This window comes from Leucoraja erinacea, chromosome 7, assembly GCF_028641065.1.
Source record: "Leucoraja erinacea ecotype New England chromosome 7, Leri_hhj_1, whole genome shotgun sequence".
Classification (NCBI taxonomy): Eukaryota; Metazoa; Chordata; class Chondrichthyes; order Rajiformes; family Rajidae; genus Leucoraja; species Leucoraja erinaceus.
In genome coordinates, this window is record NC_073383.1 from 76993040 (window position 1) to 77008542 (window position 15503).

General features: G+C 47.8%; 1 protein-coding gene across 3 annotated transcripts in view; it reads left to right on the forward strand.

Annotated features, from left to right (window-relative positions):
- Nucleotides 1–868: 868 nt before the first annotated feature.
- Nucleotides 869–15503, forward strand: part of sec22a (SEC22 homolog A, vesicle trafficking protein) — a 65618-nt gene continuing 50983 nt past the window's right edge. For 2 of the 3 annotated variants that reach the window (XM_055638788.1, XM_055638790.1), the window contains exons 1-2: nt 869–1023; nt 13807–14008. In XM_055638788.1, coding sequence (XP_055494763.1) covers nt 13827–14008 — 182 coding nt within the window. In that variant the 5' untranslated portion in view covers nt 869–1023; nt 13807–13826. The other variant, XM_055638789.1, reaches the window with a different exon arrangement.

Here is a 15503-nt window from a genome sequence, read left to right on the forward strand (position 1 = left end):
TCGACCTGCTGGTTCGGCAACGGAGAGACCTGTAGCGCCTCCCGGATGGTAGGAGGGTAAACAGTCCATGGTTGGGGTGAGAGCAGTCCTTGGCGATGCTGAGCGCCCTCCGCAGACAACGCTTGCTTTGGACAGACTCAATGGAGGGGAGCGAGGAACCGGTGATGCGTTGGGCAATTTTCACCACCCTCTGCAATGCCTTCCGGTCGGAGACAGAGCAGTTGCCATACCATACTGTGATGCAGTTGGTAAGGATGCTCTCGATGGTGCAGCGGTAGAAGTTCACCAGGATCTGAGGAGACAGATGGACCTTCTTCAGTCTCCTCAGGAAGAAGAGACGCTGATGAGCCTTCTTGATCAGAGTAGAGGTATTGTGGGTCCAAGAGAGGTCATCGGAGATGTTGACTCCCAGGAACCTGAAGCTAGAATATCTTGCATATTATCTTGCACTGCCACTATCACCCATATTGAGAATGCATGCAATCCCACAATGTTTGCACCAAAGATTATAGAGGAGCTCTGCTATAAGATCTTCGGTTTGCACAAGTCAGTGAGGTGAGTGTCAGATGCAGAAGCAGCGCCCGCGTGCTGATTGACAGGTGGGGGGTCCCAGGGCCCGCGCACGCGCATCGCGGGCCAGCCCAGCGAGCAGCCGGTCGGCCGGGAATAGAGACGCGCATGCGCGGCACGGTTTTCCTCTCCCCTCCCTCGGAGCCGGCGCGAGGAGCGCATGCGCGCGGGCTCAGGACGGCGTGCCGGGGGAGGGGGGGATGGGGAGGTCGTGGGCACAACCGTGAAGGCGGGTTTAAGTACAACGCGCCTGCGCACAACTAGAGGAGTGCCGGCCGTGGGAGAGAGGGCATGCGCAGTGCCGAGTGTTGACGCCGGAGAGGCAATGGGCATGCGCACTGCCGAGAGCCGGCAGCGGTGGGGAGCAAAGATTGGTGGGGAGGGAGCGCGCCTGCTCGTGGCCGGCCCACCGTGGAAGCGGGAGCGCGCGTGTGGTGGCCTCTGAGGGAGGAGGTGGGTGCGCGCGGCCGCGCTGACCCCGGGACCCTCCCCCCCCCCCCCCCCGGACCCGCGACCCCGGTGGATCAGCCCGCCCGCTGCGGCCGGTTGCTGGGGTAACGGCCAGGCCTCGGCCCGCTGCCCGCGGCCTGGGGACCGGGTAAGGGGCGAGGGCGGAGAGGGAGGGAGGGAGCCGGGCCTCCCCCTCACCATCTCATCCCCGATGCCGGCCCTCCCTCCCCATCTGATGCTTCCCTCCATCTCCCGACCCCTCCCCATATCTCTGCCCGGTCTGACACTTCCCTGCCCGTCATCCATCACCTGCCCGCACACCCTTCCCGTATCAACCCTTCCCGTGTCATCCCTGCCCGTATCATCCCTTTCTATAACTACCCTTCCAGTATCTTCCCATTCCCGTATCAACCCTTCCCATATCATAGAAACATTTTAGGCCGTATCATCCATTCGGCCCTGTCATCCCTGCCCGCCATCAATATGATCATGGCTTTCTATAATTACCCTTATCCGTACCTTCCCTTCCAGTACCCCCTACCCCTTCCCAAGTATCATCCCTTCCAGTACATATAGCCAATTCCCGTAACAACCCTTCCCATATCATAGAAAAGATAGAAAACTAGTGCGCAGGAGTAGGCCATCTCGGTTTTCGAGCCTTTCACCGCCATTCTTAAGCTGTGATCATTGCTGACTCATCCGGGAACAACTCAGTATCCTGTACCTGCCTTTTCTCCTATAAGATCCCCCTCATCCTAAACTCTAGAGAGTATAAACCAAGTCTATCCACATTTCTAAAGGACAGTCTTAAATATAGCCAATGAACTGGCCTCAACTGCATTCTGTGGCAGAGAATTCTTCTCGGTCCTAAAATACTTCCCCCTTATCCTTAAACTGTGACCCCTTGTTCTGGACTTCCCCGACATCGGGAACAATCTTCCTGCATCTAGCCTGTCCATCCCTTCCCATATCATCCCTTCCCGTATCATCCCTTCCAGTACCAACCATTCCCATAACTACCATTCCCATTCCAACCAATCCCACCATTCCCATTCCAACCAATCCCATATGAACCCTTCCCGTATCACCCTTTCCCGTATCAACCCTGTCCACATCATCCCTTCTTGTACCAACTCTACCCCTCAGCATACCATCCCTTCTCCCCCCATCTGATACTTCCCCTGCCCGCCCCCCATCCTCTGCTAGCCACAGTCTTTCCGTGCTTACCCTTCCCCCCATCTCCATGCCCAATCTGACACTTCACCTGCCAGTCACACCCTTTCTATGCCAACCTTCCCCTTCCCATGCCAACCCTTCCTCTTCCAATGCCAACCTTTCCCATGCCCCCCTCCCTGTGCCAACCCTTTCCCTTCATGTACAAACACTTGCGCCCATCTCCCTGCCCAGTCTGACACTTCACCTGCCTGCCCCTCATCCCCTGCCACCAACGCTCGTCCTGTGCCAACTCTTCCCCTTCCCATAATAGACACAAAATGCTGGAGTAACTCAGAGGGACAGGCAGCATCTCTGGAGAGAAGGAATGCGTGGCGTTTCAGACTGAAGGAGGGTCTCGACCTGAAACGTCATCCATTCCTTCTCTCCAGAGATTCAAATTCCAGCATTTGCAGTTGTTTGTGTGTCCAAGAATATTGACAATTTGACAAATATGCTTATAATGTGATGATTAACTATTTCTTTTCAGAAAAGTTGTCTAGATGTAGGATGTCTTTTCTGGAGTTTAAATGCGATCTGATCGAGGCAATAAAATGATATTGAGATTCATAGAACAGTTCAACACAGAAACACAACCTTTGGCCCATCATGTCCACACTGACTGTGATACCAGTCGAAACTAATCCCATCTGACTGCACGTGGTCTGCATGCCTCTATTCCCTGCCTGTTTATGCGTCAAGTCTAAATGCCTCTTAAACATTGCTATTGTGTCTGCTTTTGTCACCTCAACTGACAACACATTCTAGGCATTTACCACTCCATGTGTAAAATTAACCAGCCGCACCAATCCCACTTAAACTTTCCATCTCTCACCTTACACTTTTAGTTGAGTTTAGAGATACAGCGTGGTAACAGGCCCTTCGACCTACTGAGTCTGTACCGATCAGCGCTCACCCTGCACACCAGCACTATCCTACACACTAAGGACAATTTATAATTCTTACCAAAGCCAATTAACCTACATACCTGCACGCTTTTGGAGTGTGGGAGGAAACCGGAGCACCCGGGGAATGTACAGACAAGTACCCTTAATCAGGATCGAACCTGGGTCTCCAGCGCTGTCAGTCAGCAATTCTACCGCTGCGCTGCCCTGTGCCCTCTAGTATTTGATATTTCCACACAGGAGCAAAAAGACAGCGATTAGCTAACCTATCTACACCTCCCATCATTTAATTATGAGGTTGCCCTTCAGCCTCTGATTCTCCAGATGATTCATTGTGGAGAAGATGTTTCTGCTGGAGGGAGTTCCAGCAACTGCATGTTTAAAAATAAAACTTGGCTATACAGATGGAAAGTCAAGAGGACTTGGATTTCAAAATATGGAATTTTATTAATGAGAAGGCTGTTCTTGATAAATCAGTTATAGAGTCACAGAGTCATACAGTGTGGAAACAGGCCCTTTGGCCCAACTTTCCCAGACCAACCAACATGTCCCATCTTCACTTGTCGCACATGGCCCATTTCCCTCTAAAACTGTCCTATCCATGTACCTGTCTAAATGTTTCTTAAACGTTGCAATAGTCAACTATCTGAGAGCTCGTTCCATACACCCACCACCCCCTTTGTGTAAAAAAAAAAGACCCCTTAGGTTCCCATTAAATCTTACCCCTCTCACCTTTAACCTATGAGTTTATGTTAAATTTATCAGTTAATGTTTTCCATACTGAAATTGACAGGTCATTGGTTTGAGGTGGTGGATGGCATTCAGATGTAGATCAGCCTTGATTCATTTAAATGATGGAGTAGGGTTGAGAGGCTGAATGATCTTTCCTGCTCACATGTTTGTTACTTTTTAAGTATGTGTGCTCAGAGTTAACGACTCCTAAAGAGGGAAAAAAAATGTTTCAAAGACATGTTTCCAGTGGATTTTCCAGGCTGTTGGTCATAATAGCCTTGGCAGTTTTATAGTGTGACTTGCAGCTGGCTGCACAATGGACTTGGTTCAAGTATTGCAACATGAGTGCCTTCAATCGCTAATGTGGAGCTTCATAGACTGGGTTAAGGAAAACCATTCCCAGCTGGAAGTTGCATTCAAAACTGAATTTGGCAAGTTAAAGGTAAAGGTAAAAGAGATGGACAAACATTAAAAGTGTTTAAAGCTTAAAAAAATGTTTTAAAGCGGGGTAGGTTTTTTTTACACAGAGAGTGGTGAGTGCCTGGAATGCGCTGTTGGGGTGGTGGTGGTTACGATAGTGGCATTTATGAGATTTTTGGATAGGCACCTGGTTATGTATGGAATAGAGGGACATGGATTATGTGCAGACAGATAATAAATAGTTCAATCAATTACTCAATGATACTTCATTGTCACATGTACACCTAAGAATACAAATTATTTGTAATCGCATACAATACACTAACTATGTAAATAGTCGCCACAAATCTGGCACCGACAAAGTTACAAAAGTACTCATTAGAGTCCCGATGGTGCCTTCCCCCTCCCCCCACGCTAGCTCTCTTTATGTTTTCAGCAGCCATCATGTTCTGTACAAACATAGTGGGCCGAAGGGCCTGTTCCTGTGCTGCACTGTGCTATGTCAGAAAATGTGAGCAAATAGATTGGATTCAGACATTGAATGAAGACTTTGAGCAGATGATGAAATGGTGTCACCAAACAAATCTATTTTACAACACAGAAAATTAAGAATAACCTGCTCTCTCAATTCGTAAAAAAACGTTATGAAAAGAGCTGCCGATCTCAGGAAGATTACACTGAATGTTTCCTTGCGATGTGGGAGCTGATCCTTGGCTCTTTCAAAATTTCCAGGGTTGGAGCACATCGCGTCTATTTTTTATTAATTGTTTTTTATAATTATCACGGCAATCGCTCGGGATTGAGGCTGACTTGAGGTTGACACTCTAGTGTCGCCGGTTCCGAGGTTCCGAGTCGAATACAGGATCTACAGAGTCTACCACAAGTTGGGTAGATAACAGTCCTTTCAGGTGAGGCAGAGGTTCACTTGCACCTCCTCCAACCTCATCTATTGTACCTGCTGTTCCAGCTGTGGACTCCTATATATTGGCAAGACTAAGCGCAGGCTCGGCAATTGTTTCGCTGAACACCTCCACTCAGTCCGCCGAGGCCAACGTGACCTCCCGGTTGCTAAACACTCTCACTCCCTCTCCCATTCCCACACTGACCTTTCTGTCCTGGGCCTCCCCCACTGTCAGAGTGAGGCCCAGCGCAAATTGGAGGAACAGCACCTCGGGCAGCTTACAACCCAGTGGTATGAATATTGATTTCTCTAACTTCAAGTAACCCTTACTTTCCTTCTCTCTCCATCCCTCTCCCATCTTAGTTATCTGAACAGTTTCACTGTCCTGATTAATTTATTGATTGTAGCCTTGTTGTCACCTTCACCTCAATCAACCGTTCTACATTTCCTTGATAATTGTCTGCTTTGATTTGTCAAACCTTATCCTTTCATATCGCTAGTCCCCCTCTCCCCTGACTCATTCTGAAGAAGGCTCTCGACCCAAAATGTCACCGATTCCTTCTCTCCAGAGATGCCGCCTGTTCCGCTGTTACTCCGGCATTTTGTGTCTATCTTGGGTTTAGCTAATGATTGACAAAGTTTGTTTGAGATATTCTGTTCTCCTACTTCTTCATGGCCTCTCAAGCTCCCAGCAGAGAGAGATGGCCTCCATGAGCCCCCATCAGCGCATTCCCCGAAGTTTGTTCTCTATTTAATTGGTCACGGACTAGCGATTCCCATGAGTCAACGAGGATGTTATTTTCTTCAAGACATTGAGAACCACCCTGAAGCGTTTTCTGTGCATCCCCTGCTGTGACAAAGCTCGGTGTGGGCATATAGTGAAAGGCAGGCAGACTGTGTGACCAGCCAAGTGGTGCTAGCTCAGTGTAATTAGAGTCTCAAGGCTGGAGACGTTGCCATGGGTGAGAATTCTAACACTGGGTTACTTATCCTGCCAATCTCTTTTGGAGTTTGTTGGGTCCACATTAGTGGTACGCTATCGACGATTCAAGGTGCCAACTGCAGCAGCCCATGTCTCTGAAGCAGACACAAAATGCTGCAGTGACTCAGTGGGCCAGGCAGCAACGTTTCAGGTTGAGACTCTTCTGCAGTCTGAAGGAAGGATCACGACCTGAAACGTTACCTATTCCTTTTCTCCAGAGATGCTGCCTGACCTGCTGAGTTACTCCAGAATTTTGTGTCTATCCTCGGCATAAACGAGCATCTGCAGTTCCTTCCTACTACACATGTCTCTGAAGCATATGCAGAAGGGTGTAGATCACACGGCCAGATGGGTGTGAGATCTTCATCTTCAAGACTTTCCTCAGGTGGATGAAGCCAGCTCTGGTTGACTGGAGTCAATGGTGTCATCATTTTCTGCTTTCTCTGAGAGTCTGCTCCTGAGAACCATGTCTTACAAGGTCTTGTGGGGGATGGCACAATGTTTATCACCAACTTCAGGTTGGCAGATGACTCTTGTGTAGGAAGGAACTGCAGGTGCCGGTTTACACCGAAGATTGACACAAGATGCTGGAGTAACAACGGGACAGGCAGCATCTCTGGAGAGAAGGAATAGGTGATGTTACAGGTCGAGAGCCTTCTTCAGACTGAGAGTCGGGGGATAGGGAGACACAGAGATATGGAAGGGACCTAGATCAAGGAAAATATAGCAATGCGAAAGGTACAACGAGGCATACAATCAGTACAATTTAATCAGGGGGACAGTAAAACTAGTTGGGAGAACTAGGACGAGGAGGACTAGAGAAAGAGAGAAAGTAAAAGGGTTACTAAAATTAAGAGAAGTTATTATTCATTCCGCTGGGTTGTAGCTTCTTGTGTCTATCTTTGGTAGAGGAGTGTTGTTTCATAGATGATTGTAAAGCGTATTCTCTGCATTCTCTGAACAAGTCAATGGTACCGGCATCTGCAGTTCTTTCCTACACAGCGGTGACTTGGAATTCAGTCCTGGAGTGAACAACTACTGTTTGTGTTTGGTGAACACACATTATTCTGGAGTAACTCAGTGGGTCAGGAATAGGTAACGTTTCAGGTTGCGATCCTTCTTCAGACCTGTTTTTGCCCAGAATTTATGTTTGTTGCGTGGGACGTTACGTGTTAGTGCATGGACAGAGGAGTCTTGAATGTCCTATGGTTTAAAGGCAGCTGAATATAGAACATGTGAATATACAGCAGATAGATACAAAATGCTGGAGTAACCCAGCGGGATAGACAGCATCTCTGGAAAGAAGGATTGGGCGACGTTTTGGGTCGAGACCTTCAAACTGAGAGTCAAGGGAAGGGAGACACAGAGATATGGAAGGGTATGGTGTGAAAACAAGACATCAAAGGGGATGATGATCAAGGAATGTAGAATAGATCATTGTTAGCTAGGGGTAGGTGACAACGAAGCATACAAAGATAAAATTTAATTGAGGGGACAGTTAGACTGGTTGGAGAGCTAGGGTGGTGGGTGGATGGAGAGAGAGAGAAAACAATGATTACTTGAATTTAGCGAAGTCAACATTCACACCACTGGGTTGTAAGTTGCCCATACTTACAGGTTAGCGACGGAGGTCGATCACTCAGCCTTGTAAGTTTGCATCCCCGTTCAATAAGATCATGGCTGATATGATTGTAAAGTAAGCCCTCCATTCCCACCTACCCCAGTAGCATTTCATCCTTTGCCAGGCAGTTCTCCTGCCGTAAACCCGTGCTCCTCCTCACCTTCATGTCATCAGCAAACTTAGCAATTGCACCTTCAGTGCTTTCATCCAAGTCCATAAATTAATTATAGAACACTGAGATCCCATCATTCCCACTCGTTACATCTTGTGCTGGAATGGTTAGCAAAGGTATGGATGGCATTATCAGCAGAATATGAGTTGGTAGACTGATTGATGCCCTATTATCAAAAGTGATGTCAGAGTGAAATTCTTTGTGTTGCATACCATGCACAATGTATGCAAAGAGTCGCCAGGTACAGGGCGCCGACAAGGTTACAAAATAGTCCTCAATGGTCCCTCGGTTTTCGCCCCTCCCCCCACCACGCAGGGTCCTGCTTTGTTTTCAGTGCCCCCCCACACTGGGTCCCTCTGTTCCCGGCGGCCTCCTCACGCCGGGTCCCTCTTTGTTCTGTCGGCGGCCCCCCCCGGGTCCCTCTTTGTTCTCCACCATCCCCCCCCCCAACGCTGGGCCCCTTTTGTTCTTTGTGAAGGCAGGGGCAGAGTTGCTGATGTGAGTGGAAGTATAAATACTCGGTCTTAGTGTTGGAGCGCACTTGAGCTCGGAATTGTTAACCGGGATCAAGGATGACGGCAAAGTTGATCAGACTGCTTGTTTTCAGAGCGTTGCCAGGTACAGGAATGTAGTCGGGCAACAATGGCTAACATAATTTTAATCGATTACATTTTAAATCCATGTATCCTAATTTGCCAGCTGTTCTTGCTATACAAAATTTCAACCGATAAATTAGAGTTTGAGAGCTGAGCAGTAAAAATGTGTTTTTGTTATATGGTGGGGAGATTAATAAAGGCATAAATTTCCACATGGCGCACAACTGGAATGCAGATTTATTCAGATGCTATCGTAGCTTATAAAAATGTAGCCAGCAGCAATGAAAAAGTTGTAAAACTTCTTTTGTTGATTAATTTAAACATGGTGTTAAATTAAGATTGTGCAAAAAGATAAAGCAATTAAGTAGCTTAATTAGTTACAGATGAAACATTTTTGCAATATTCTTACTGTGCTCTTAAATAATTTGGACTCTATTGGGTTAGGGAATTTGCAAATTACATTTTTTAGGCTATTTTATTCCCATTGGCTTTTTCTAGAAAGCAGCAGCTTAATACTTGTTTTAATGTTGTTGCTGGTGGTAACTTCCCAAATTAATTATTCTTGTGATTTAAGCCACAGCGGTTGGCAATCTAGCCATAGGGATTTGTTGCCACAAAGCCTGAACCTTTGCTTCTCGCTCTCCCTGCAACATCTGCCTGAGGTCTCTTGATCAGTAGCAGGGAATCAAAGATTATATAGGATCTTTGGCGGGAATTACCTATTTCTGGATAGAGTGGATGTGGACAGGATGCTTCCACTAGTGGGAGAGTCTAGGACCAGAGGCAGTGCCTCAGAATAAAAGGACGTACCTTTAGAAAGGAAATGAGGAGGAATTTCTTTAGTCAGACGGTGGTGAATCTGTGGAATTTGTTGCCACAGATGGCTGTGGAGGCCAAAGTCATTGGATATTTTTAAGGCGGTGATCGACAGATTCTTGATTGGTATGGGTATCAGGGGTTATAGGGCGAAGGCAGGAGAATGGGGTTGAGAGGAAAAGATAGATCAGCCATGGTTGAATGGCGGAGTAGATTTGATGGGCCAAATGGCCTAATTCTGCACCTATGCCAACTTATGAACTTCCGCTCAGTGGGGTATTGAGCAAAGAATGGTCTAGACAGTTTTTTTTTAACTGCAGGTCTTTAGACTTTAGAGGTACAGCGCGGCCCTACGGCCAAGAGTCCACGTCGACCTGCGATCACACAGTACACTAGCACTATCCTACACACTCGGGACAATTTTTACCGGTGCCAATTAACCTACAAAACCTGTATGTCTCTGGAGTGTGGGAGGAAGCCGGAGCACCCGGAGAAAATCCACACGGTCACAGGGAGAATGTACAAACTGCAAAGAACAGCACCCATAGCCAGGATCGAACCCGGGTCTCTGGCGCTGTAAGGCAGCAACTCTACCGCTGCGCCAGGCCACCCCACAGGTGTTGGCAATCGGAAAGAAACACAGAATTTGTGATACACACAAAATGCTGGAGTAACTCAGCGGGTCAGGCAGCATCTCTGTGGAGAAAATGGATAGGTGGTGTTTTGGGTCGGGACCCCTCTTCAGACTTGAAATGTCACCCATTCCTTTTCTCCAGAGATGCTGCCTGACCCTCTGAGTTACTCCAGCATTTTGTATAAGATGGATTTGCAGATGCTGGAAAAATCGAAGGTAGATAAAAAATGCTGGAGAAACTCAGCGGGTGAGGCAGCATCTATGGAGCGAATGAAAAGGTGACGTTTCAGGTCTCGACCCGAAATGTCACCTTTTCCTTCGCTCCATAGACGCTGCCTCATCCGCTGCGTTTCTCCAGCATTTTTATCTACCAGCATTTTGTGTGTATCTTTGGTATAATCCAGCATCTGCAGTTCCTTTTTATTACAGAATTTGTGCTTACTAGTACAGGTGCACAACCTTTTATCCGAAAGCCTTGGGACCAGACACTTTTCGTAATTCAGAATTTTTCAGCTTTCAGACACTTTTCGTAATTCAGAATTTTTCGGCTTTCGGAATGGAAGATTTTTAGCGTAGATTTTAACGGCTGGTGCAGTGGTAGAGTGCTCGGCTCATATCCGCAAGGTCGCGATTTTGCGCCTCGATCCCGGCAGTTACTCGATCGCGAGTTTGAGTCTTCAATGTAGTTTTTTCTTGCAGAATAGGAGAGAATAGGGAGGGTTAGGCTGGGATCATTCTCTGCGAGATGATCTTAGTGCGGGAGACAAGTGTAGGAGAGGTGTACTGACTGTGTGGGCAGAACTTTGGAAGTGATTGCCCACCATTCTCAAAAGCCGCTGTGTCTCCCTGTCCCTCCAACTCCAGAGGAATCCGCTCCCCGATGGGCCGCTACGGCGACAAGTGGCAGTTCGCCCACAGCCCGAGCTGCGCCCCCTCATCCGCAACCCGGGTTCCTCTGGAGTTGGAGCGGGGATGGGCTAGAGTTGTTGCTGGCTGTGAGTCTCTGGGATCTCCGTGCTTGCAGTGGGCCTGGGGGTCGGTGTCCCGATGAGGGGGCGCAGCTCGGGCTGTGGGCGAATTGCCACTTGTCGCTGTAGCGGCCCATCGGGGAGCGGCTTCTGGTGGTCCTGACGTCTCTCAGCTCCTGTCCAGGGGGATGGCCGGAGACGTCAGGACCAACAAGAACCCGCTCCCCGATGGGCCGCTACAGCGACAAGTGGCAGTTCGCCCACAGCCCGAGCTGCGCCCCCTCATCCGCAACCCGGGTTCCTCTGGAGTTGGAGCGGGGCTGGGCTAGAGTTGCTGCTGGCTGTGAGTCTCTGGGATCTCCGTGCTTGCAGTCGGTGTCCCGTTGGTCCTGACGTCTCCGGCCACCCCCCTGGAATGGAGCTGAGACTGGGAACTGTACTGCCCTTGCCCCCTCCCTCTGCAACTGCAAACAACCCCACAGTTCCCAGTCTCAGCTCCTGTACAGGGGGGTGGCCGGAGACGTCACAGCCCGAGCTGCGCCCCCTCATCCGCAACCCCAAGACCAAGACGCACACCATCAGCTTCTGTCCCTACGGGGAGCGTGTTCCTCTGGAGTTGGAACGGGGCTGGGCTGCTGCTGGCTGTGGGTCTCTGGGATCTCCGTGCTTGCAGTGGGCCTGGGGGCGGTGTCCCATTGGTCCTGACGTCTCCGGTGACTGGCACTGACCTGCTGGCAACTCCGACGTGAAGACAGTGCAAAGCCCCCGCGCCGGTGCAATGGGCGGGGAGCTGGAGAGGGGAGGGAAGGGGTCACACACATGGCCGGGAAGCAGAGGGGTGTAGGTGGGGTGAAACTGAAGGGAGTGACAATCTGCTGCTGCCTGCCCGCTGAGTTAAAAAGTTCCCACGCAAGACTCACGATACACTGTGTATCGTGTCTACCGTGGGAACTTTTTAACTCAGCGGGCATGCAGCAGCAGATTGTCAATTATTAACCCTCCCGCGCAATATACCCTCACCTTCTCTTTTATGAATGGGGATTTAGTTCCCCTTTCTTCGAGGACCGACCGGAGGTTCCGCTGTCACCTCTGCGGGCCGCCCTCGGTGAACGTCTTCAAGGACCTTTCTTCAAGGACCGAAAAAATGTCCGCTATTCGGAGCTTTTCGTTATTTGGAACTTCGGATAAAAGGTTGTGCACCTGTACCTGCAGAGTGGAAAGACAGTAATACTTGTGGTGTGACAAGGGGCCTATCCTATTTGCAGGTTGTTTCATCTTACGGGATACGCAGCATTTTCAATTTTCGGACTGTCAAATTGCTGAGGTGAGCTACTTCAGCATCGACCAGGCGTTGAATGTTGCACCTTCCTCATTGTACAGCCTTGCGAGAAATCACAGGGACATCTGGGGGATAGATTAGACACAGCAGACAATGTAAGAACTGCTTTGGCAGCAGGTAATATCCTTCAGTGCCTGAGTGTAACATCTGAAGAAATGCTGATGGAACCCACTTGCTGCAGCTCTGCACACATGCACCTTGTTCAGCACCTACCACAGTGAACAAGTTTGTCTTCAGATATCTAACGATATTATAGTCACCTGGCCTTTTTGCTGTTACCAAACGGTAAATATATATAAAGAGCGTCATGTCAAGAGAGTTTGTTGTCATGTGTCCCAGATAGGACAATGAAATTCTTGCATTGCTGCAGCGCAACAGGATATTGTAGTCAAATATACAGAGCAGATCAGTGTGTCCATATACCATAGAATATATATATATACACACATCAGTAAATAGATGAAGTGCAATAGGTTGTTATAGTTCATAGTTTGTTTGAAGTTGAGTTTAATGGTCTGATGGCCGTGGGGAAGAAGCTGTTCCTGAATCTGGATGTTGCAGATTTCTGGCTCCTGTACCTTCTACCCGATGGCAGCGGAGGGATGAGTGTGTGGCCAGGATGGTGTGGGTCCTTGATGATGCTGGCAGCCTTTTTGAGGCAGAAGATGTTGAATGTTGAAGATACCATGGAAACGAGGAACCACAGATGCTGGTTTACCAAGGGAAGACACAAAAAGCTTGCGCATCCCTGGAGAGCATGGATAGCTGGCTTTTCGGGTCGGGACTGAATGCAGGGGTGAGGGAAAAAATGCTAGAAGAGCATTTGTCGTAGTTTGTCATTGTGGCTTATTATTGCTGTCATGTGTACGGAATTACAGTGAAAAGCTTTTTTGGTGCGTGCTATCCAGTCATGGAAAAGGCTGTACATCATTACAATCTTGTGTAGTTACAAGAAAAGGGGACTAACGTTTATTGCAAGATGAAGTCCAGTAAAGTCTGATTAAAATAGTCTGAGGGTCTCCAAGGAGGTAGAGGTTAGGTCATGTGGTGATAGGATGATTCAGTTGCCTGATAACTGCTGGGAAGAAACTGTCCCTGAATCTAGAGGTGTGCGTTTTCCTATTTCCGTATTTTTTGCCTGACCGGGGTGAGACACGTATTTGATTATGCTGGTGGCCTTGCCGACGCAGCGTGAAGTGTAGATGGAGTCAATGGTGGCGGGGGGGGTCAGGTCTGAAAAAGGGTCTTGAGCCGAAACATCACCCATTACTTCTCTCCAGGGCTCCTGCCTGCCCTGCTGAGTTACTCCAGCTTTTTGTGTCTGCCTTCAATGGAAGGGAGGTTGGTTGAGGGGCAGTACAATTGATGGCAGGCGGTAGATGAACACAGGCAAGGGGGCGGGAGGGGTGTTGACAGGCAGATAATGTTTTAGAACTGACAATTAACATGTATTAATTTTCCAAGACCATTTCCTTGAATGTTTTTCAGCATCCCTGGGGCTGTCGGAAATGTCCATGGTCCTCTTTGCTTCAGTGGTGCGTGTTCGAGATGGCCTTCCTCTTTCTGCCTCGACAGATTATGAACACAATAAAGGAGTACAGGAAACCAAGAAGTATCTTAAAGTGCTGTCAAAAAAACTAGGCCATCTGCCTGATCGAAGCACTCTGAAAGATGTACACTACAACATACAGTAAGTTATTGATATTCCCTTGATATTTGCTTTAGAAGGGAACAGATAATTTTTTGAACGTTTATGTCCAGCATTTCCCAAGGCACTTTGCAACCAAAGAAAGGCCTTCAAAATTAATTCGTCTTTGTCAATTAGACAAACTGATTTTGCAAAGTTATCTCAAAAAGAGAATCTGGTTTTGCTGCTGTTAAATGCAGGAACAGTGGGCCGTTCAGCTCCAAACACCACGTAATTGATTTGCTTTTTGTTTCGAAACATCGCTCTTAACTTTAAAATGAACTGTTGTCCAAGTTACAATTGCCATTTGCAAAGGCCAGTTCCAATTTTCTGTAATAAGACATTCCAACTCTTATCCTCAATGTCTCAGACAATGAAGGCAAGAATGTCATATGCCTTCCTCACTGCCCTGTGTTCCCCTTTATGGGGAAGTATACGCTTGTACCCAAGGATTATTTGTGTAGGAATGAACTGCAGTTGCTGGTTTATACTGCAGATAGACACAAAATGCTGGAGTTACTCAACGGGTCAGGCAGCATCTCTCAAGAAGAGGAATAAGTGACATTTTGGGTTGAGACTCAGGAAGGGTCGGTGCAGACCCGGTGGGCCGAAGGGCTTGTTTCCTCACTGTATCTCTAAACTAAGCTAAACTAAACCGAAATGGGATATCCTATCATTTGGTGTGTAGGAATTGTGACCAGGACATATCTTCATAGTGCCATCAGGATCCCTTTGAACCCAACCTGGATAGTTTGGTTTAATATCTCCATGTAATGCACCCTCTGGCCTGGAATAGTATTCTACGTTCCCAAGTCCTCAGCTGAGCTTTCACCTACATTTTGTGAACTGCCGAGAGCTAGCTTTGGAGGGATTAATAGCTGTTTAAGGGTGTTTGTATGTAGTGAGAAAAGAATCGCACGGCACTGCATTGCAGCCGTCAAAACGATTGATTGCAAGCCACATAAACAGAAACATGACTATGATTTAAGGATCCGTTTATATGTTAAGTGGCTGAGGGTTTGCATTTCTTGCCTCCGTATGCACCATTTAATGTCCCCTGCTTTTGCTTATTTCCAAGAGAGCAAAGTTAACTTTGTGTACATCGTGTTTTGCAGAGCGAGATCAAATGTTATTGGTTGCAAACAAATGGGGAAAAGCTGTATAAACCTAAATGGAGATTAATGTCTTCCGATAAACACTTTGTTCAAACTTGTACACAGGTCAACGTCCACCATGGGGTCAGTTGTGCTTTCATAGTGCATGGATTAGTCACTGTCTTTTATAAATTGTAGAGAGTAGTTGGCAGAGAACCGGAGATGTACATTTGGCCTCTTGTCATCTGGCACTTGTGTAAAATTATGTTAAAGCTGCTTTTGTTTGTCATACTGGTTGAAAACTGCTTTAAAATGAAACAAAGCTAGCTTTAACTATTGTTCAGTAAGTCCGTGCCTCCTAAAACCACATTTCCCACGTTTCATTAATCAATTTAATGGCATTG